At 50.0% G+C, this 23329-nt stretch overlaps 1 protein-coding gene across 2 annotated transcripts in view; it reads left to right on the top strand.

Annotated features, from left to right (window-relative positions):
* The window catches only part of GRIK4 (glutamate receptor, ionotropic, kainate 4), a 383774-nt gene that overhangs the window by 293359 nt on the left and 67086 nt on the right, over window positions 1-23329 (top strand). For both annotated transcript variants that reach the window (XM_012729818.1, XM_004689170.2), the window contains 2 exons: window positions 10599-10706; window positions 15078-15281. In XM_012729818.1, the coding sequence (XP_012585272.1) occupies window positions 10599-10706; window positions 15078-15281 (312 nt within the window). The remainder of the gene's footprint in view (window positions 1-10598; window positions 10707-15077; window positions 15282-23329) is intronic.

Here is a 23329-nt window from a genome sequence, read left to right as displayed (position 1 = left end):
GCTTCTTGGGTTCACATATTCACTCCATCCTCCCCTAATCTAATGTGATTTCAGTCTCTTTACCTTCTTGGTCAGTAGCTTCAGAACACGCTTGAGTCAGTCTATGATCCACTTAAAGAGGGAACAAATGCAGTGTTTGGGGGGATGACTGTGCAGAAGAGCACTCGCTTCCTTGGCATGAGACCTGCCATCTCTTTGTAAATGGTGTGTGCAAAGGAGATTAGAATGTGTTCACACTCTTAGATGTATTTCCCTGCTAACTACACAATGTCTTAGCTTGAAGAGCTGGCTGTACAGTGGAGGATCCCAGGAATCAGCCATGGGGCTCAGAGAGAACAGGTGGAAGAGAGTCCTTTTTTGCACCCTTCTCGTGGGTGTCTGTGAGTTTCCTCTTCATGCCTGGGAAGCTGTGCTTGTCCACAGTCACCGGGCTGGGACCTCTGTATCTTGTCCCTCTCAGTTCCATCTGTCCCAGACCCTGCCCCAAGGCACTTGAAGAATGATACCACACTATACAACTAGCATTTTCAGAATTCATCTTTGAGCTGGAAGAGCTAGACTATATCCACTTTTATAGGAAAGATAACTGAAGACTAAAAAGAAGCGACTCACTCAAAGGAATTTAATAATTCAATTCAACAGATATTTATTGAGAGCCCATTATAGGCCAGACACTGTCCTGGGAGCTGGAGACAGAAAGAGGAATTTATTCATGCAATCACCAATTTTACTAAGCACAGACTCCAGTGGGGAACAAAATAGGGTCTCATCACTTACGGAGTGTATTGTGCATTGGGGGAGATTACAGCTGACTCCATTTTTACACAGATCCATTTTATAAACTGACATATGAAGAAACACAGTACCATGTGATAAATGTTTTCTCTTCCTTATGACTTTTCATTGTTTTCCTTTTTTAGCTTTCTTTATTGTAAGAATGCAATATATAATCTATATAACATCCAAAATATTTATTTATCAACTGCTATCAATAAGGCTTAGTAGTTAAATTTTGAAGAAGTCAAAAATTACACGTGGACTTTTAGGGTCAATGCCCCAGCCCCCTCGTTGTTCAAGGGTCAACTGTATATAGTAGATGTAGTTTCCACATCTGTAATGGAGTTACAGGCACTGTGCTGGGGATTAGACTGAGTTGAGGGGTTGAAAAGGGCTCCCCCAAAAGGGGGACATGTACATCAAAATTTGATGGACACCTAGGTGAAGGGCGTTGTGATGTCAAGGCCCCGAGCCCTGGGGACACCAGATGATGCCAGAGCCAAGTCAAGAATTCCTGATGCTTGAATTTTTCTACTGTCCCCCACTATCCTCTTTCTCAAGCTTTGTATAAAAATCCTCTTTCAAATATGTAAGTCATAATCAAAGGCAAGAAAAAGCAAAGGCTGGCTTTCAGGATGTGGACTTTCAAACAGAAATGCTTACAGCAAATAAATACCAGTGGATGAAGAATAACAATTCAAATATTTACTGTTTAGCTCCACATCCATCGCACAGGGAGATATCTTGGGGCAAGTGTAGCTGAGTTGACCTGCCTGAGTTTGAATCTGCATTAATATGAAACTTTGGGCAAGAAATCTGAACTCACTAGCCTGGTTTTTAGTCTATAAAATCAGGACAATAGCGATCCTTCTTTGTAGTGTGGTTGGGAAGAATAAATGAGATGACAGAGGTGAGGCATCTAGTCCAGCATCTGGCACATCGTGAAGGTTCACAAATATTAGCTTATGTAATTTTTTTAAAGATGTAGTTATTTATGCATACAGAACTGGGGTACAGGCCAGAGGTGCAGGGGCAGTGAGAGGCTTCACCAGAGACAGGTGGGGAGCAGAACAGGCAGATCTACGAAGTACACTGCTGAGGGGAGCATCAGGCGACATAGGAGGGGTCTGCTGCGCCATGTGGGTCACCGCCAGGGCGGGGATCGAACTTGCACTGAAGCAGCTGTGGCTAGCTTGCAGCGCTGGGCCCTAACCCCCTGCACTACCGGGGAGGGCCCTGTATAATTTTGTTATAGTTTTTAGTTACAAATGATTAGAACTAGGAGTTCATCAACGCCTAGTCCTGTTCCAGGGACTCTGCTGCAGGCTAATTATGGAGTAGTGAGCGCTGTCCCAATCCCTTCTACATGCTCGTATTTTTTGAGCCTGACATGTATGTAGGTTTCAATCCCCAAACAACCACCAAATACACACTATTGAAGCCAAAGCTTAGGAAACAGTAGTTCCCCTTCACTTTGCATTCCACTCTGATGTATTCTAGGTATATATTTCATTTTTTAAATGCAGGTCTTGACCCATTAAATTGATTTCATAACCCACTAATGGGGTGCAGCCACAGTTGAACAAAACACTGCCTTAGACCAATTGAGTGGAAGTTAATAAGCCCAGGTAGAGTTCATTTGATTATTCTTCCCAGCTTTCCCTGGGCCTTTTGATCTCTCCCCTTTGGCATTTGCCATCATTGTTCTTTGAACCTGAATGTTCTAAATGTAAGCTCAGCTTTTGTGCTAAGAGTATATTTTGATCAAGAGAGTGTGATGTTTGAACAATATCCAAAATTGCAACTTCCTTAGCTCCTCAAATCATGTCCTCAACTACTCAGTTGGGCCCTTACAATGACCCAGTCTCTCTTGCAAACTAAATTTTTATGATTGGAGATATTGGATTCAAATTCAATACACAGTTTATTCCCCCATGCCAGGAGCGTTCACCATGAAGACTTACAAGCCTTTTTGACTGGTCTTATTTCGAGGTATAGAGCTATCCTCTGGAGACTCTGAAACTAACTCAGTCTCAACTAATTCCTGGGGTCTCTGGCCATAGTATTTCACAGCAGACTTTCATTTTTCCTGCCTCCATGTCAAAATCAGTCTGTGCACTCGAGGAGGGACTAATGTGTTATTATATGCATCCTTCCTAATGAGAACTTTTACCTCAAAAAAATGAGTTGTTATGGTTCATTCCACTTTGGATAGCCCTGGAGAACAGGATCTGGACTACGAGAGCCTGCATTTGGGTAGGCTTTGAAACTTGTCACATGTCTGATTGCATCAGGTCATGCCAGTAAGGCGAGAAGGGAAGGAAGACTACCTGCAGAATTGATTTTCCAAGGCTATGGGGCAAGCAGTGGGATGGAAGTTGAAGCCAAATCTATTTCTGATCAACTACATTCTCACTGGACAGGAGATAGTATTTGTCTTATATTGCCATGGTTTATTATGACTCATTCCTGTGGTTTTTTATGGCTCATCATACATATTATCGCAATTGATTATCCACAGCAGTGTTGTACCGTGGGCAAGCAGCTTCATTTATTGCCATTTTACAGATGAAGACGATTCAGAGAGGTTAAGTGATTTGCTCGAGATCATACAACTATGCATGTAGAGGAGGAAAGGAAATGTAGATCTTCAGGTGCCTAGCCCCATTCCTTTGTACCAAGCCTCTAAATAACCACTCTGCACCTTGGCCACCATCACTTGCGTGGGCTTTTGTAGCTGACTGCTGTCAGGACTGGATGCTCCAACCAACAAGCTCATCAGAGACGCCCAGGTCTTCAGGGTGGATCTCCTGCACCCGCCCTAACCTGGGGAGATGACATAGCAGTAATAGAGCATGAGTTCAAATAGCAGTTTAATCCTCCATTAACTGTGATTTCCAGTAAGTTGCTTGATGTCTCTGAGTCTCGATTTCATTCACTCAGCAAAGCCTCATTGGAAGTAACTACATTGAACAATTATTATTGTTGTCTGAATTGCCTGTATTCCTCAGATGGCACAATATTAATGGGGCAAGGGCGGAATTAGGGAAACTGATGCCAGCAAACCCAGCATGCAGAGGTGGTAGTACATGCTGGGGAACTCTGACTCTGAGCCTTGGAGTTCTCTAGAAGCTGGATCCTGGCAGCACTGAGCACAAAGACAGTGATCTGCATGTACATAAAATATTAAATGTTATAGAGCTGTGTGCACACCCACGGGTGCAGGCAAAAATGCGAGGAAATCCCTCAGGGCTTTAAAAATGATCCCTTTTTACCTGCTTGGAAGAGAACAAGGTGGTGAAATGACAACTCAGAGTGATTCTAGGTGGGAGTGCGAAGAAAGCTCTGAGCAGATGCCGGGTGCGGCAGCTCTGGGCAGGACCCCCGTCCCAGGTGACAGCACAGGGCTCCCCTGCAGAGGCGTAGTAAGAAAGACGCGCTTTGAGCTCATTAATGAATGTATAATTACAATCTGAGGTGAATGTTTTGAAGGAAAAGGATATAGTTTGGAGAGAAGTTTGACTTTGGAAGATAAAGGAAAGGCTTCCTGCAGGAAGTGGTATTTGAAAGATTGACGGGTCTCACTATATCAGAGCTTGGGAAACTTCTAGAAAGGTCCAGATAGCAAATAATTAGCAGCCACACAATGAAGCGACGGATGGACCTGGCTGTGTACCAGTACAACTTTGCTTCCTGAGACAGGTGGTGAGCCGGCTTTGGCCTGGAGCTCATGGTGTGCCAGCCCCCGAACTCTCTGAAAGAGATCTGGGGGAGAGAGGGTGGTGCAGTAAGGGGTTCCAGAAAAAAATGGCTTGCATGAGGACCCTGGCAGGAAGGAACTTGTTGCACTTGAACTCCTGAGTGGGACTGGAGTGCCGAGAAAGCTGGAGAGAAGGCTGTGCGAGTGTGGAGCCATCAGCCCTGCCAGGCCTTGTGGCCTGCTAATTTGTGCTAAGGATTTGGCCTCTATTCTTCAACCAAAGAGAGAAGGAATTGAAAGGCCTTAAGAAGGAGCAAATGTGCGCATCGTGGAGATTTTGTAGAGAGGACTGCCTGCTGTGTCCACACGGAGACTCGGGCAGATTCTCGCCCAGGGGAAGTTCCTGGGAACTGGGACTTGACCAAGGGACGGGTGACAATTGGGGAAATGAGTTAACTTGATCAGGTTCCCCCTGCCTTGTGGCCACAGTGTCAGATGCCAGGACAGGCCTCCAGACTTCAGGAGACATGCCAGTTCTGTGTTTGTGGCCCCTGGACTGGCACTTCCCACAGCGTGTCACTGAGGGAGTGACCAGCCGTGTACACTGATGAGGGTCCCTGGCCAACCAGTGCAGGTCTCCCACATAGCTGCAGGCTTTGAAGGCGCGTGGGTGGCTTGTGTAATGTCATGGAACCCATTCACTAGTGCCTCCCCACCCCCCTTCAGGTTTCATCTGTATTTTCCTTCCAGCAGTTCTTTGAAACTTGTCCCTTGGCTGTTCACCCAGGGGTCTTAAACACAGTTACATAAAAGGCAGGGGTCTTAGAAACAGGTATACTGAGAGCAATTAGAAGTGATAGTCCAGGACCCCACTGGTGGCACAGGGGTTAAAGTCTCAGTGCTACCAAGCTATCACCAGCACTTGCAGCATAAATGCCATCCTGGGCAGGGGAGCTGACCCACATGGCACAGCAGGCCTCTCCTGTTTCTCCCGCTGCTCCCCTCAGCAGTGAATTTTACTAGGTCCACCTGTTCTGCTCCCCACTCTCTCTGGTGAATCCTCTCACTCCCCCTTCCCCGCACCTCTGGCCTAGACCCCAGTTCTTGTATAATAAATAAATTAAATAAATCTTTTTTATTAAAAAAAAAAAAGAAGTGATAGTCTACAGTAAGGAAAGAAACAGGGAGAGAAGCAGGCAAATTAACTCACAGGCGGGCATAGAAGAAAATAAGTGGCCCCCACATTTCAGCTGCCAGTCTCATCTGCCCTCAGGGCCAGCCTCCACTGGTGACGCGACGCTCACTGTTTCATCACAGTGGGAAGAATGACTCCCCTCGGAAGAACTTTTGGAAATGATATTTTCAATAGGAATTAAAATCTCCACAACTTTGGTGTTAAAGGAGCAGGGTTATTATTAATTTATATGTATTCTGTATCTTCTGGGCTGTTAGATAAATGATACATTCTAGGTCCCAGATCAGTCATATTTACCCACATTTTCCTCTTTGACTAAGCACTTCTATCATCAGATGTTTCTTCAGGAGCATTAGACTCAATCGTGGGGAGTACATTTGTTTCCAGTATTGTGATCCCAGGGCAGCTGCAGACTGGCCTTTGAATCCTGTTTTTCTACTCGCCAGCTCAACCACCCTGTTCACTTACGCAGACTTCACCTGCCCTCCTAGTAAAGTGGAGTGGCAGTGAGATAGCCCTGCCTGTGCGGCCCCCAGCACACAGTCTGTGGGCCTGATTGGCTCCCCCATGGCTTGGAATCAGGGTGCCCCACTAGCTGCAGCATGTATGGGTAGTTTGTACGTGAAGTCTGAAGAGGCTTCAGATAACAGGCTTTGGATTTCTGTTAGTGCACCTCTCGCCCTGGGTAATCCCCCTCCCCTGCCTGTGTGTCTCTGGCTCCAGCTGCCCTGAGAGCTCCCCTCACGGTTAGTGGCTTCTGCTTTGCCCAGGTGAGGCCAGTCGCTGGTCAGATGCAGGCCTTGCTGTCTGTGCAAACCAACCTCAAAGAAAAGTTCAGCCCCATCTCTTGCAACTCTATGCAGTGACATCCCGTTGGTGACTTGGCATCAGACACATGGAAGTGTTTACACCACAGAAATTGGCAGGCACTACAGATCAGGACCTGGTTTTCCTGAAAAGCCTGTTTTTGTCATTTCCATCATCACCATGGGTCAGCACCTAATCACTGCTGATCTCACAGCCTTGCCTTTCCCTGTCAACATGCTTGTCACCTGCGTTGCGCTATCTGTTGTCTTGGAGACCGTTGGGCATCAGTCACCTGGAGGCCCTGTTGCAACGCATTTCACTGGGCCCTGCTCCTGGAGTTTCTGATTGAAACTCAGGATTCAGTCTGGCATGAGGCTTGAGGATTTTCATTTCTAATGCTAAAATACCTGGCCCAGGAACCAGCCACTAAGGAGGGCCAAGGTGGCACTGGACTAATGTGTCTAATAAACTTAAGTCTACGGTGCAGAGCCCTCTGGAGGGCAGAGACGAGATCCCACCTCCTGTCTCAGAACCACGGCGTCACAATTTAATTAATGACTACACACAGAGTACTTTGCACATGATCATCTCTTTTAATCTCCGTAAGAACCCTATGAGTAATAACTACTAATTTAATCCCCAGTTATAGCAGGGAAAAACTGAGGTGCAGAAGGATTAACACACATGCCCAGGGCATACAGCTCGTGAGCAGAGAAGCCAGCACACCCGGGCCCTCGGACTCTGGGGCCATCACCTTTGTAGTGCACAAGGGCAAGTGAGGGCTGCAGTCAGCCTGTGCTCTGCACGCTCAGCTGTGCACTGCAGGGCCACAACAGCCAGTGGACAGCCCAGTAGTGGCGTTATCCAAACCCATACCTTCTGCTTCCTTCTCTACCACCCCTTGGGCCGATAAACGGGTGGCAATGCAGAGGAAGGGGAAGGACAGAGAGGACCAAGGGAGGGCATCATTTGAGACATAATCAGGTCTACACATGTGCCCACATGGAAGAGACTTACAAAACAGCTGTTCCTGCAGGAGGCTTTGGGGCAGCTGTCAGCGGGTGGAGCAAGGGAGCTTGACTGGGGGCAGGCCACAGATTGTCAGTGATGAGAGCTGTCTCCTGCCCTCCCCTGGCATGTGTGTGGCATGGAAGGTGCCCAGTAGGTGGGGCAATTAGCCCGTATCCCAGGGCGCCTGGCTCTGCCTCTCCCTTTCCCTCCCACTGCCTTTCTGCAATTAAATTGCAATGGGTAATAGCTGCCAAGCCGCTTTGTTGGATCTGATGAGTTTATTAATTTCTTGGGGGCTAATGGGAGGGTGGGTGGGAGATTCATTTGCTGACTGGAGCTCAGGGGCTAATTAGTCTCTTTGCTGTGTCTCCAGAGGCGGGGGTGGGGGGATACATTGCTCAGTCTGTCGGATTTGGCTCTGAGTAAATCTTTTCTGTCTGTAGCTTTTTGTAGCATCTTATCTCCATGCTCAGGTGAGACCAGAGAGCCTGGGGTCTGCATGGTGAGTGAGGATTGGGTCCCTTGAGAACAGTGTGAAGTGTGAAATAGGATGAGGCTGGAGGGAGGAGGCAAGGCGCAGAGGATTGTGATCTTCAAGGTGTGAAGTGCACCTTTAAGGTGGCAAATAGAACTCGGAGGCGTCTAGTTCTCTCCCAGACTGCCAGATGCTGGCATCCAGCCCAGTTGTTCTTTATATTCTCCCATCCAGATGTGGCCTTCCCGCCCCAGGAGGAACCGTCAGGAACCCATTTTATCCATTCTGAAAATAAGAAATCTGAGTGTCCGAGAGCACAGTCATTTCATTTTACCTGCTTTGATGGAGTGGCAACACCCAGGAGGAAAAGCCCTGTACCCAGGGTCCCAACTGGAGGAGGGGCCCCTTCAGGGCTTCCTGTTAGCTGGGCCAACGTACCTGCAGGGCACGCTTTTGGTGTCTCCATCGTAGGAGACTTTCACGGGGACTGGAAAGATCTTGATTTAGGAATATGAGTGCAACCCCATATCACACCTATAAACGCACCTCAGGCAGCCACGTATCCTCCTTGAGCCCCAGTGCCATCATAAATGAACTGAAAACACCAGAACGATTCCACAAGATGGGAAAATTCAGGGGTGATAGAAACCCTCTAGCCCAAGGGGTGTCCAGTAACCACTGCCCCCCTTTCACTTGACCACCACTAACTAGCCCCGCCTCACTCCTTCCCGTGCAGAGAGAAGGGAGGAGGCTGAACCTCACCTGACCGGCCTAAGGGGCGTCAGTGGCTCACCTGCCTTCTGCGTGAGCCTCACCTCCTGTCGCACTCTGCCCCTCTCAGTCTCGGCTCCCCTTTCCAAGCACTGGTCCCTAAGCTGGGAAGCAGGAGCTGGAGCACAAGCAGGCCAGCCCTACCCTGGCTGGTGGGCACACAGACAGGTTACCAAAACGTGCAGCAGGCATTGCAGGAACCAGGGTGGCCGAAGGGCTTCCTAGGAATCCGAGGGTTCGTCTGGGGCTAAGAGCCCAGTGGCTTACACTCGGGCCTCTCAGATGACGGCCGGGGGGGCAGGTGGGGCCTGCTTGTATTTTGCCGATGGTTTCTTTATCTGAAATGAGGCTTCCTGCATGGATGTGCAGGAGCCAGATGCTGAACTTAAGCATATGCAGCGCAGAGAGCTCCCTACCTGCCTTTAACTGTGTCCTTGTGAAGGCTGGCCAGGGTCTGGGGTCATCTCCTCGGCGTGACTGTAGAGACCATCAGATTCCTGCCTGCAGCTGGGGCCTGTGAGAGCCCCCAGTGGGAGTCCAGGGTGGTCCTAGCTTGGACTCCCTCTTCAAGCTCCAGACAATGTCAAGGAGATGGTTCCTGCTGCCTGTGGCCCTTGGCTGGCTCACCCCTGGGGAAGGGGTGAGGCATCTCTTCATTGTTGTTGAAGTTTCCAGAAGTGGAACCCAGAGCCCACTCTGGTGAATAGAACACATGGCATCCGTGGAATTTGCGAGGCTTTTCCAGGGAAGCTGCTGCCGGTGCCTGGAGACGCCTGGCAACGGCCGATGTGTACATTTCATTGGGTTTCTAGCCAGCTGTCAGCCGTCTCTCCTGGCTGCCCACCTCAAACACTCAGCCACAGAAATGATTTGCCAGGGGCTCCAGCTAGCAGAAGCATGTTGGTGTCTCACAAACATGTATCTGTATTTATGAGAAGAATTCCACGCGGAAAACAAACAAACCATCGCAAACCCAATACTCTTGGGTTGGCTGGGGGGTGGGGATGTTCAGAATGGGGAACTGAGCAAGCTGTGGATCATTTCCCTTGAAGTCTAGACAAAGGAGAGGAAGCAAATGAGTATCAAGCTAGATATATGCTCACAACCGCCCTAGGAAGTTTCTCTCACTATTCCCATTCTGCAGGTAAGAAAACAGAATCCAAGAGGTTCAGTAAGTTTTTCTGAGGCTGCACAACATGGAGATCTGTGCTCCTGGCTGGCGGAATAACATCAAAGAGGCATTGCCCTGATGTCGGCTGGGCCTCCGAAGGCAGGGCAGTGTCTTCATCTGCTAGCTACAGGGCGAAACTGAAACCCAGAGTGATGGAAGTAACTTGCCTAAGTTCTCACTGTTCTACGTGGGTCAGCCAGGACCAGAACCTGGGTCTTCCCTCTTCTGGTTCATTCACTGAACTATTCTATTCGGCAAACATTTATTCAAGGGCTGAGACCATGCCAGTTCTCTCCAGCATGCCTTTCTGATCCTTATTTAGGTCAGAAGTTCTGAAGACTGGCTTAAACTCAAGAGCTTTGTGGCTCATTCTTGCCTCAAGAAAAGGCTCCTTCCCCTCGATGGGAAGAAACTCCAGACTGCATTCCAGGCCTGACTTATTTCCCCCTTCATCTCTCCTCCCTCTCTCCCCCTTCCCCCCTTATTCCTTCTTATTCTCCCAGCCACCACTCTAGGGAACAGGACCCCTATCTCTGCACCCCTTTGCTCCCACACCCCATCCTTTCTGTGGTTTAAGGGTAGCCCCGTCAGAGGCTGAGGGCCGGCCCCCCACTCTGTGGGACCTGGGAAGCCAGGCGTGCCTCCCCCTCGCCCCCAGTTCTTCCCAGTCCTTTCTCCTTGGTCTTGGCAGATTGGCCAGTGGCATGTGGCGGACGGCCTCAGCATGGACAGCCGCCTCTACGCCTCCAACATCTCCGACAGCCTCTTCAACACCACTCTGGTCGTCACCACCATCCTGGTAAGCGGGGCGTCCCCGAACCTCCCAGCTGCAGCTCCCCAGGGTGCCTCCCCAGCCCCACACACTCACAGACGTCCCAGAGAACAGAGATGCGAGCTCTAATCACAGCGCGGAGGCCAATTTATGACAGTGTAATTAAACTCAAGTTGCTGTTTCATATGGAAATGATATCTGATGAGTTCCAAAGCAGCTGGGGAAGAGGGTTGGGGTGGAGAGGCCCACAGGTCCCGTGTGCCTCCTCTGGGGGCACCCTGCGCTTGGCTAAAGGCAGAGAAGCTTAGGACAAAGGTGGGAGAAGCCCAGTTGGGGGCGGGTCCAGCCCACCGGGGCCTCTGCTCTTGCCCCACAACCTGCCTTGCCTGGCGCCTTGTGCAAAATGCAATCCCTCTGCAGAGGACGCTGTGTGGGCCTTCAGTCTTATTTCCAGATGGTGGCTAGAGAGTTCTCCATCCATAAGAGCTAGGGACTAGCTGCCTTTCCCCCTTCGATTCAGTTCTCTTCACCAGTTCCAAGCCCTGGTCCCCAGGTGCCAGGCCCTGTGCTCGTGCCTGGAGACACAAAGATGAGTTAGCGTCAGGCTCCACCCTCAAAGAGGTTGGCATTTACTGAAAGGCATGTACCTTTTGTGGCCAAGGTATTCTTCCCCACCCCGAAGACCTTATGTTTTAAAAGATTTGTCAATTAAACCAACTGCATGTGTTAAGCAATAATTAGTTTGTTCCTTTCCCCTTCCCTCCCCTCCTTTTTAACTAATCAAAAGCATATTTTCCTGTCTGGCACAGTGGCTTATCAGCAGGAGATAACCAGTGTTGCCACACTGATAGAATCCCAGCCCAAAGCAGAGACTTGATGAATTAGTTAACCTGCTCAGCCTTATCGGTGCTAAATGTGCAAAGTCTGCAAATGTGTCTGTTTTGAGTTTTGTTGTGGGTGGTTTTTTTTTTTTTTTCTTTTTCAAGATAATGAAAAGAGCTCAGGGACCTCCATCACCACCTTCATAAACTCCTGGTGCCCACGTACCCTGAACCAGAATTATTGATCTACTTATTATAAGCACAGTGGGGCAAAATCCAGAAAGGAGGCACATGCTAGCACTGTGGGCTTCAAGGGAACCCCATCCTATCAGAGAGATCAGGGGCGTGGAAGAGGGACTTCAGAGGCAGAGACAGGGCAGGAGCGTGGAACGAAGGGGAGGCCTGTCGGGTGTTCACGAGTGCAAAAAAGCGCAGCTTGGCCTGGGATGTGGATATAGATGGTGAGAGGAAAGGGGGGAGGGGCCCAGAGAAGATGGGTCCAGAGCGCTCCGCACCTCCAAGGCCAGGCTGGAGAGCTTCCCCTCACGTGGTAGGCGGCAGGCTCATCCGTGTGTGTGCCCCGTCATTCCTTACTGAAATCCTCTCATGCAGCCTGGACCCTGCTGGCCTGGGCTTGGGATATAAACCACTCACAAGCCGGCCCCACCTGCCATGCCTGCTTGGGGCCGGCATCTCTCACTCTGCCCCGCCGCTCCCTGCCTTCGCTTGTGCTGTTTCCTGTCCCAGGAATGCTGCCCTCCGGTTCCCATTTCCAGCCGTGTCTCCTTTAGGGCTCTGCCCACCTCTTCCTCATCCTGTTCCTTCCCTGTGCTGGGCTCTGTGGTGGCATCTCTCCTGCTGGAGATGCCTCTTTATGGCTCTGCCTCCCCTTCGAGAGTGCAAGACAGGCCTGCCACAGAGCAGCCTCCTGTAGGGAGGTGCAGGCCCTTGAAAGCCAGCCTGAGCCCAGGAGGGAGATGGGGACAGTGCTGAGGTGTCCGCGCTGCCTCTCAGGGCCTGAGACTGGACGGGGCTCGGGCTTTGGCACAGACCCACAGCCATGGTGACACAAGGGCCGTTTCCACACTGGACCTGCCCATCCGTGGCGTGTGTGCAAGGCCGAGCATATTCACACTTGCACACGTGTGCTCGTGAAGTGGGGGTCGGGGGGCAGGACACTGGTGTCAGGCAGCAGTCAATAACATGACAAGTACAGCTCAAACCAGAACTGCAGTGGCCCTTTCCTTACGCACTGGGGCCGAGATGGTTGATGCAGTAACTCTTCCTGGGATTGGTTATCTTAATTCAATCCCCAGCAGCCGTTTGTGGGTTATCCCTGGCAAGAGGTAATCCTCAGTGATTTGTCCCTGAACACTCAGCACAGATCCCCGTTGTCTCCTGTTCCCATTCCCCACACTTGGGACGGGTGAGTGACTTATTGGTTAATACCAGAAATGCATAGAATTAGCCGCAGCCCTGCTCCTGGGGCACCTGCCCCCCCAACCCCCAACCCCCATCAGCCCTCATGGTAGATGTTTCTCCTGCATTCTCACCTGCTCTCCCCCTGACACTCCTGCCAGAGCAGGGCCTTCTGCTCCAGGCCAGCATTGAACTCCCATATTTTCCAAAGTGCCAGTAAACCCCAACATTTCTGTCATTTGTGACACTTTCCCTCTCTCCATGATTAGTCATTGTGTATTTATTTTGACATTGTCAGTGAATTTTGAATTAAGAGTATTTTGAGAACAAAATATTTTTTGAAAGATTTATTTATTTATGCGTACAGAACTGGGGTACAGGCCAGAGGTGCAGGGGAGGTGAGAGGCTTTACCAGAGTCAGAATGGGGAGAAGAACAGGCAGACTGATGAAGTACACTGAGGAGGGGAGCAGCGGGAGGGTCAGGAGAGGTCTGCCGCACCTTGTGGGTCAGCTCTGGGGTTGGGGACCGAAATTGCACTGCAGCGGCTGTGGCTCGCTTTGCAGTGCTGCGCTTTAACCCGCTGTGCCACCGGGGAGGGCCCTGGAGAACAAAATTTTGTGACACTCCTTGGGAGAATTATAGTTACCCTGGGGTATCACCAACCCAGGGACGGAAATCCCCAGTCCAGCCCCATTTATGAAGCCTTTTCAGTGCCTCTTACTTCACAGTCAAAAAAAAAAAAGTTAACATTGGCGCCTGTGGGGAAGAGGCTGGGGACCCACTAGCTTGGGGTAGGGCAAGGGTCAGCCCAGCTCCCCACTTAACATGCTACCTAGAGGGTCACACCTCCTTGGCGTACCCACCTCCCGGCCCTCCTGCTCCCCTCCCCAACCCTTGGCCCACTTCTCCACCTCTCACTCGCCTTCCCTGCCTGCACCCTCTGGTTCCCGGTGCTGGCTGCACCCTCTGGCGCTTCTCTTTCTTCCTTTTGCAATCACTCGGGCCCCTCATGCCGCCCCCGCCATCTTAACTACGCTCAGCTGCCTCTCCAGACCCATCTTGCAGAACCATAAATCATGGACTGTGGAATCCTTGGGGATCCTCCAGGCCTGTGCTTTCCAGATGGGGCCGGTAGCGGGCGGGCAGAGAGCGACTGGCTTGCCTTCTAGTCTCAAAATGCGGTTGCGCTCTCCTGCGTGCACCCCGTTTCTCCCATCCTTGCAGAGCTCAGCCACCCCAATGGCTCTGCCTTCCAAAGGTCACCAGTGGGGCCAGACCCAGGGCCCCTTTCACAGCCGCCTCATCTGTGAGGGGTGTCTGGGTTCCCCTTGAAAACCTTCTTCCTCCAATACTCCTGACGCCTTTTCCCTGATTTTCACGTTTTCTGGCTGCTTCCCTACCCCCGCTCTCTATGATCATGGTCCCCCTAAAGGCCCCTCCTGCCCTTCCTCTGTCCTTTCTCAACTCTTCATCCTCGATGGCCTCGTGTTGTCCACCACTTCGGCTGCCCCTTCGTGCCTTCACTCCACATCTGAAACATCCGCTTGCTTTCTCTCCCTACCGCAGCTCAAATTCAAATCCAAATCATCTTCTCCTCCAAGCCCCCCCGGCAGTGGTGGCACCTCTGGTCACCCTCCCTGGCCCTAAGCCTCTCTCTCCCCTTTGTGCCTCACGACGTGCCTGAGCCCTCATCAGTCCCGCCCATCATGTCTCCTGCACACTCTGGGCTCTCTCCACCCCCACCCCAGCCAAACCATTGACCCAGCACTCAGCACCCCATGTCAGGAGAGTTGTTGCCCCTGAGGTTTTCTCTCTTGGTCCCTGTCACCGTCTTGTATCTAGTCACAGCTTCTCTGTGTTACCTGAACAAAGGGAAGGGGAAAAGAGTGGAAGGGGGTGGGCTGGGGCAGGACCACCAAGGCGGAGGAGCTACACCTGCCCTTCGCGGGCACCAGGGCCCTCCGTGCAGAGGGTAGAGACGTGTCTGGAAGTCGGGGAGGGGCGCTGATTGCCACCTCCAGAACCCCTCCACAGACCCAAGCCACGTCTGCTTCTGCTCCCTCCTCCCTGTGCTCCCAAACACTCCCCCCCCCCATCCTGTGTGGTTGAGACCCCAGGGCTAAGATGAGAATGACAGCTGCCCAGTTTTGCTGCAGGAAAACCCGTACCTGATGCTGAAGGGGAACCACCAGGAGATGGAAGGCAACGACCGCTACGAGGGCTTCTGCGTGGACATGCTCAAGGAGCTGGCAGAGATCCTCCGCTTCAACTACAAGATCCGGCTGGTCGGGGACGGCGTGTACGGTGTCCCTGAGGCCAACGGCACCTGGACGGGCATGGTCGGGGAGCTGATCTCTAGGGTAAGAAGCGCACGGCGAATTGGGCTGGAGGTGAAATGGGGAGGGAGGCGGAAGGGCGTAGCTCTGTGCCACGTGTTTATGAAGCCCTGGCTGAGTCAGACAGGCCTGGGTGCAGCTTTCATCTGTTCCTGCGTTCATTCTACAAGTCTTTGCTCAGCCGACACCCAGCCAGGCACCGGCCATGTGCGTTGGTGAATGAGGCCACGTGACATCTGCCTCCCCCCACCCCCTTAGCCGCCCAGGGCTTGTAGCAGGTGGAAGGCACTGACCAGCTAGCATGGTCCCGGTTCCATTTCAGAGAATGCAGCTGTCTTTGGCTCGTTCAGACCATTTTGCTGCTCCCTACGCCCCGGCAGAGTTTGGACAAGCTCTTAAGACTAGAACACAACCACATGTCTTGACTTTGAAAAGTGCTGTTGAGGAAGACATGGTTAAACAGCAGGGGGAAGGCGATCAACTGTCAGAGGAGCTGGCTGCAGTTACAGTTATTTGGTGACTTGTATTATTTTCTACTGTTGTTAATGTGCTTTTACGAACCCAAGACCAGAGTGCACTGAGACAGGCCATAGGTCTGCAGGGTGAATGTGGAGTCTTGATTAAAATGCAGGTGAGCATCACAGAATGTCAGTCATCTGTTCAGTGAGAGCAAGGAGATAGAAAGTTCTTCCAGGGGGACATCTCTTGTTTTCTTGGTATACGCTATTAACATCTGTACAAATGAATTAAATCGTTACTAATTTGTCTATCACTGGGTTGTCGTGGTGAAGACAGATGATGGGGACCGGGTGCAGAGAACACAGACCTCGGTTCTCAGTGCGACTTTGAGCCAATCCCTCTCCCTCTCTGTGCTTTCCACGTGCAAAGGAACCTGAGCAGCCTCCCAGGAGCACAGCACCGATGTGCAAGGTGCTTTTCTCTCTAATCCTCTTTAAAAAGCCTTTTAGCTAGCGGTTAGCCCCATTTTCTAAATGAGCTACCGGAAGCTCTGGAGCCTGAATGGAGCCACACAGTCAGTGTAGACAGGCTGGGATTTGAACCCCTCTCTGTCTAAATCCAGAGCCCACGTTCTCCCGCTGCTGCATGCCTCTGGACTTAGATGGCACCGGAGTCCAGGCTCTTCCTTGTCTCCGTCCACTTTACCCTCCCTCCTTTTCACCTTTCCTCTCCTTTCTGTCTTTCCTGTTTTTATCTCTTCCCTTTACTTACTGAACTGGCATGACTTTGGAGATATATACTTAAGATATTTAAAATACTTTGTTTTTTTAGTTTATAACTATATTGCTTACATTAGTCGTCATTTTGTACATTCTTTCATCTCAGTTGTAATGCCCATGGACTTCCCACCTCCACGTCACCATCGACCCATGCACCATCACCATAGTCCCGTGTGCTCTTCCCACCCCAGTTTTTTTCTTGTTCCCTCTCCTCCCCGGTAGTATGTCTCGGGTTTATAGTTGTTCCTTGATGTTCTCTTTTACTTTTTACTTTATTACAATTACTATATATCTCTATATATTTTCCTGATCCCTTACACTCCTGCTATGAGTGAAACCATCTGGTATTTTTCTTTTTCTTTCTGGCTTCTTTCACTAAGCATGATCCCTTCCAGCTCCATCCATGTTACCACAAATGACATGAGCTTATCTTTTTTGATTGCTGAGTAATATCCCATTGTGTATATATGCCACATCTTCTTGATCAAATCATCTATTTTTGGGCATTTGAGTTGATTCCATCTCTATTGTAATAGTGCAGCAGGAAACATAAGGGTGCATGTGTCCTTTTGAAATATTGTTTTTGTGTTTTTTGGATAGATACCTAGGAGTGGGATTGCTGGATCATATGGAAGCTCCGTTTTTAGCAGTTTGAGAAACCTCCACACAGCTTTCCATGGTGGCTGCACTATGCACAGTTTGCATTCCCACCAGCAGTGTAGGAGAGCTCCTTTTTCCTCTACACCCTTGCCAACATTTATTGTTGCTTTTTTTTTTTTTTAATACGTGCCATTCTCACTGATATGAAGTGGTATCTCATTGTGGTTTTGAGTTGCATTTGTTCAACAAATGGTGCTAGGAAAGCTGGGCTGCTACATGCAAAAAAAAAAGAAGAAGAAGAAGCAGCAGCTAGATTACTACTTTGTGCCATACACAAAACCCAACTCAAAATGGGTTAAAGAACTAAACGTAAGACCTGAAACCATAAAATATATAGAAGAAAATATTGGTGAAATACCACATGACATACACCTCAGTGACATCTTTAAAGATACATCACCCTAAGCAAGGATAGTGAAAGAAAGGATAAACAGCTGGGACTACGTCAAATTGAAGAGCTTCTGTACAGCAAAAGAGACATTACATAAAACAAACAGACACCCTGCTGACTGGGAGAAAATTTTCTCACATAATACGAATGATAAAGGACTGATCACAAAGATAAAGAGTTGAGGAAACTCAACAAATACAAAGTAAACAACCCCATCAACAAATGGGCAGAAGAGCTTCAAAGACACTCTCCAAAGAAGAAATGCAGGCGGCCAGCAGGCATATGAAAAAATGTTCAGCATCACTTGTAATAAGGGAGATGCAAATCAAAACCACAATAAGATACATTTTTTAAAGCCCCCGTTTTCAAGGATAAAATTGTGAGTTGGGCATCAAGTGAGCGGTGCTTGACAGTGTGCTGTGGAAAGTTCTGCAAAGACAAGAGCCTGGGAAGGGGTTTTAGGCTCTGCAGAGCAGGGTGCTCAGGTGTGTGCCTGGTGATCCAGACAGCAGTGGCACTCACCCGGCAGGACAGACCCAACACTTGTCCAGGAACTGGGAACCATATTAGAGTCTGAGTGAACTGGCCCAGACACGAGGCCTTTCCCTGGGGAGAGACTTACAAACAAGGGAGAGGTCAGCCATCCCACAGAAGGTCACAGATGGCCTGGGGAGCCCTGCCAGCCTTTCACCGGGTCAGGGAGCAGAGGGGGAGACCCTGCAGGCGGCCGGCTGCCATCTTGGAAGCTGGAGCCCACTCTGCTGACCGTGTCCAGGCTTCAGCAGAAAAGGAGGTGCTGCTTTTCTCCATAGCCCAGATGCCCCCACCCCCATCAGAGAACAGGCTTCTTTTTCGGATTCCACTATGGAGGTCCTGCTGTGGCGAGACAACAGAGAGCTGAAGTGCTGGGCTTTTCCCTTCCCTCTTAACCTTGTCCTCAGTCACCTTGAGCCCGTTTCTTCAGCCCGGTGCTGTGAGGGTGACTTCAGGGATGCCAGAGTCAGCACACAGCCATTCCCTTATCGGCCCCTAATGAGCTGTGACGTGGACTGGCAGGAGGACAGCGGTCCTGGACTCAAGGACACACAGCACCATACCGAATGACTGGGGCAATCAGACGGGGATTTTAACATTCACCCTGGGCTGGCTTTCAAGCCACAGCACTCCTGTTTTGGTCTCATCAAGACTTGGCTACATAGTATTGGGAATGAATTCATTAACCCCTCTAGTCAGTAAACATATTTATTGAATATCTTCCACTGTTCTAAACCTTAGAGAGACCATGCCCAAAATAAACATGGACACTTCTCTCATGCATCTTTCCAGTGAGAAACAGATAATGATAAATGATCACACTAATATATAATTTCAGTGTTTATAAGTGCAAAGAGGTGGAATAGAAGCAGCTATGAGAGAGCCTCCAGAGGGATCGGTATCCAATCTTCAAGGCCAAGGGGCAGGGGAGGGAAGGTTTCCCTTGGGAAATAATATTTGTGCTGATATCTGGGTAGAAGGAAAGAGCATTCCAGAAAGTCGTGTGAATACCACTGGGGTTAGAGTGGGCAGGAGTTGGGTGACACCAGGACCCAGACCGTCCCCCCCACCCCCAGCCAAAATGTTCTCCAGGGATTTCAATAGCCCCAGGGCCTGGACCCACAGTACACGCATCATCCTGTTTCACTGCTTCCTCAAGCTGTACATGAAGACTTCCGAGGCCATAACAGCTGGTCCTTAAGGCTACTGATTGTCCCTAGGGGAAGAAGTCACCACACCTAAATCTGTCACTTACACAGTGGAGGAAATACGGAAGGCCAGGGAGCTTGGGTAACCTGCTGACCATCTCTTAGCTGGTACATTCAGAGCTAACATTTAAGCCCTGGTCGGACTTCCACACTCCTGGTCTGAGAGCTCAGATTTTGATGTTAGACCAAGACTAAAATTTCAGCCCATCCATTGGCTAGATGTGTGTTCGTGGATGTGTATTCTTCCCCCCAAGCTTCAGTGTTCATCTGGAAAGAAATCTGGTAAGAATTTAAATAACACACATGTGCACACATGTTCCTGCAGGCACACACAGAGCTGACATCTGGGCAGAGGGAAAGAGCATTCCAGAAAGTCATCTGAATACCACTGGGGTTAGAGTGGACAGGAGTCTGGTGACACCAGGACCAGGAAGCTTGAATCTTACCTCGGGCCAGACTTCCTGGAGAACAGACCCCATGGCAGGAGCTGGCAGGCTCACTCAGGCGTGCAACTCTAAGGCAGACAGAGTGAGGGAGAGCACATATAAGGGCCTTGCTTTGCCTCAGGCACAGCTGATTGGCCAGTCCTCAGAGAGGCCTTGTGAGCCTACTGCTTCACCAGCCAGCGTAGCAGAGAGGGAGATAAATGTGTCTGCAGTGTCCCCATCTTTGATAAAAGTCCACCCCCATGCTGGGGTGTGCCCTAGGACCTTGCTTTCAAAAAGTCAGATCCCCAGGCAATGGCGGCAGCTCTCACAGCAGGCCCCCCGGGGTGGCCTGGCTCAGTGTGTAGTGTGTCCCTCAGCCCCCTCCCTGCCTGTGGCCCCACCTGCAGCTGGTTGCACCAGTGCCACCTGGTTCCTAAGAGGCCACTTGTTCTCGTATCTCAGAGCTGCAGGCTAGAGGCACACAGTGCAAGGACTGAGGTGAAGCAGCAGGGAAGTCAGGCAGGGCGGACACAGGGGCCAGCCAAGCAGGTGGAGCGCCGTGACGACATGGCCCAGCCACCATGGCAGAACCTGCCCAGCCGCCTGCCACAGAAGACTGAAGCCTCCCTTTGCAGATCGCTAGGTGGCACATCGCGCGGAGCTGTCAACCTGGAGGGTTACTGATAACACCGAGTGGGAATTCCCGCGGCCGAGTGAGCTGGGCGTGAGCATGCGCTGATTTGGCCCCAGAGTAATGACATTAGTCTCTTTGGGTCCGCCAGGCTCTCTCGCTGCCCCGCTGCCTGTTTGAGGACCATGTGTCCCCACGACAGGAGATACAACGAAGCCAAGGGCTGCTAACAGCTCAGAGCGACAGCCATCATGTGCATCCTGGCGGGTGTGAAGGGGAGCCCACAATTTCATCATGAGGGTCCAGAGGTCCAGAACTTCTGCAGGGCTCAAGAGTTGTCTTGAAGGCACTTGTGGCTTTGGGGGTCACTGCTCATTTAGCAGGTCTTGTGGCACTGGGAGGGACCGAGGGCACGTGTGAGGATCAGGTGGGAGTGTGCACAGCTGCCCACCCGCTTCCCCTGGAGCACATGCGAGCCTAGGCAGCTGGAACTACAGCCAGAGAAACAAAGGGCCCATTTAAACAACTCTCCCAGCGAGGAGCTGGTCGCTGGCTAGGGAGTCTTTATTAAATTATTTGTACATTGGTTTAAACTGCTGTCTGTTTTAGGCCCCAGTAATCCTCCACCATCGTCCACTGGCCCCCTTCTCCCTTTGCTCTCCACCGCTCCCCCCCCAACCCACCCCCCCTTCCTCCTCCTCTGGTCGCCTCAGTTCTGCAGGCAGATTGCACGGGCTTGTTTTGGTCTGGTCTGTCGCTCCCTTGCATTGTTTCTTTATACGGAATCTCTGAGAGTCTAAAGACCACAGAGGCTTCCAGGATGTCTGGGTAACGGGCGCAAGGCACAGAGGCACATGTCATCTCCAGTGATGTTCTGGAGCCTCATTCTTTCCACGTCTGTTGTCACCTGCTCACCCACCTGGTGGGCTCAGATACATGGCGCATTAGTTATAAGAGAGCATTCAAGCATGTTTTCGGCATATGTTTGGAAACCATCAGAGCATGATTTGGGTGTAAATCCCATTAAACGTGGGCGTGTGCTTGGAGGGAAAACAAGTGGATGTACATACGCCTCCCAGCCCGGGTGCTGTGTCTGAGCAGTGGGGTTGAGAAGGCTGACGGCTTGGGAGGCTCTCAGGTGTGCATTTGTTTCACTCCCGTTTATCCTTCACCACTGATCCCACAGCAGGCCTGCCTGGCATCAGTAGTGTGTCTTGATGGAGGGTATTTGGCAGAGAAGAAGAAGCACTGAAGTAGCTTGATGAAGGAGATAGCTCAGGAAGTCTCAAGGGTCCTCTTGTCTCACCTCGATAAATTTATTTGATGTGAGGTTTTTAATAGAAGGAGCATTTGTTTGTAACATTATATGTTTCAGGTGTACAGTCTTATAAATCAAAGTCTGTATATGCTACATAAATGATGTTCACCATGAGAATTCTAGTTTCCATCAGCATCCAATTGACCCCTTTACCTAATCTACTTACCCCCTTAAAGTGAGTTTTTAACTGTCACTGTTCAAGTTGTTTGGCTTCAAAGATGGCTAAGATCGTCTGCTCATTGATGGGAGGCCAGGTGAATAAGCCAGGTATGAAAAGCTTTGATGGGGAAGTGTGGAGGTTGGCGAGAAGGCTGGAGAAAGACTCCCTCATATACAATGACATCTCAGAAAGGCAATTGCAGGAGCCATGTACAACCTGCAACTTTAAGAGCGAGAAGTTGGCCAGGTAGCAGAGAGCCATAGGCAGAGAAGTGCCTGCTGGGATGGGGGGACATGGTGTGTGGAGACATCAGAGTGTATGGGTGGGTTCTGTTGTGGGTTAGTTGACCTGGACCACAGCATGGTAGCAGAATGACACTGTGGCCTCCATGGCCTACTGGGGTACAGAACACAGGTGAATGCAAACAAGTCAAAGATTCTTGTTGCAAGAGATGCTGAGAACCGAACGTACTTTGGGAGGTAGAGGAAGGTAACACATTCAAAGGTTATCTTAAAACTTAAAAGTTTTTTTCTTCTAGATATGGTATCTATCCTGTGTGATATATACAATCCTATAAAATATAGATATTTTTGAATTAAGCATTACTGTAACTCTACTATCTAGTAACATCCATGGTTAGCTTTTCAGCAGCATATATGATTTATTCCATGTATATATATAGTTCACACAAGTTCTTCTCATAAAAATGGGATCACAGACTATGTATTGTGTGTGTTATGTGCAAGTCCTAGAATCTGGAACCTGTTGAAATTTGTTTAAAAGATAAATCCGTAGGACTCATGGTTTCTGACATGGGCATCCAGATGGATGATGGTCCTGGTCATTGAGGTGAAGCATTTAGGAGAAAAACAGCAGTAGGAGTGAAAAAAAGGATGAATTTAGCCTTGGAAAGGGTGACACCAATGTAACTTCTGGACATCAGGTGGAGATATGCCACAGAGAGCTGGCCAGAGTGGCTCAGCAGACTAAAACTAAAGATGCTGGAGCAACAGGTGAACTTAGGGGCTGCTGGCACTATAAGTAGGGAAGGAATTCCCCAGGCAGAAAATCATGCATTCAAGAAGGATGTCAAGGAGAACCTGTGAAAGCTCCTGAAAGAGAATGGTAAAGAAGTTTTCCACCCCTTGAAAAGAAGTAGAGAAAAGCATTCGCCAGACTTAGAAAGATGGAAGTCACTGGCAAGAGCCGTTGCGCGGATGGTGGATTGGCATCAGATGGCAATGGCTGAATATTCTTTAAAGAAGTTTGACTTTTATGGGAGAGCAAGACAAAAGCTTGTAGCTAGGGGGAGCTGTGGAGCCTGAGAGGAAGAGTTTGAGAAGAAATGGAGGCTGCTTATGAAATGTGAAGAGCAATTTCACTTCTCTGGGGTGTCTGCGCTCAGAGCTTCACCAAAAGGAATGCCTCACATGCGCTTGGTGTGGTGGAAGGACTCAGTGAGACTGCTCAGGAAATGTGAAGACATTCAGATACCTGGACATTG

Source organism: Condylura cristata, unplaced genomic scaffold (assembly GCF_000260355.1).
Source record: "Condylura cristata isolate star-nosed mole 26May11 unplaced genomic scaffold, ConCri1.0 scaffold00025, whole genome shotgun sequence".
Lineage (NCBI taxonomy): Eukaryota > Metazoa > Chordata > Mammalia > Eulipotyphla > Talpidae > Condylura > Condylura cristata.
This window is presented reverse-complemented; position numbering and strand designations above follow the sequence as displayed.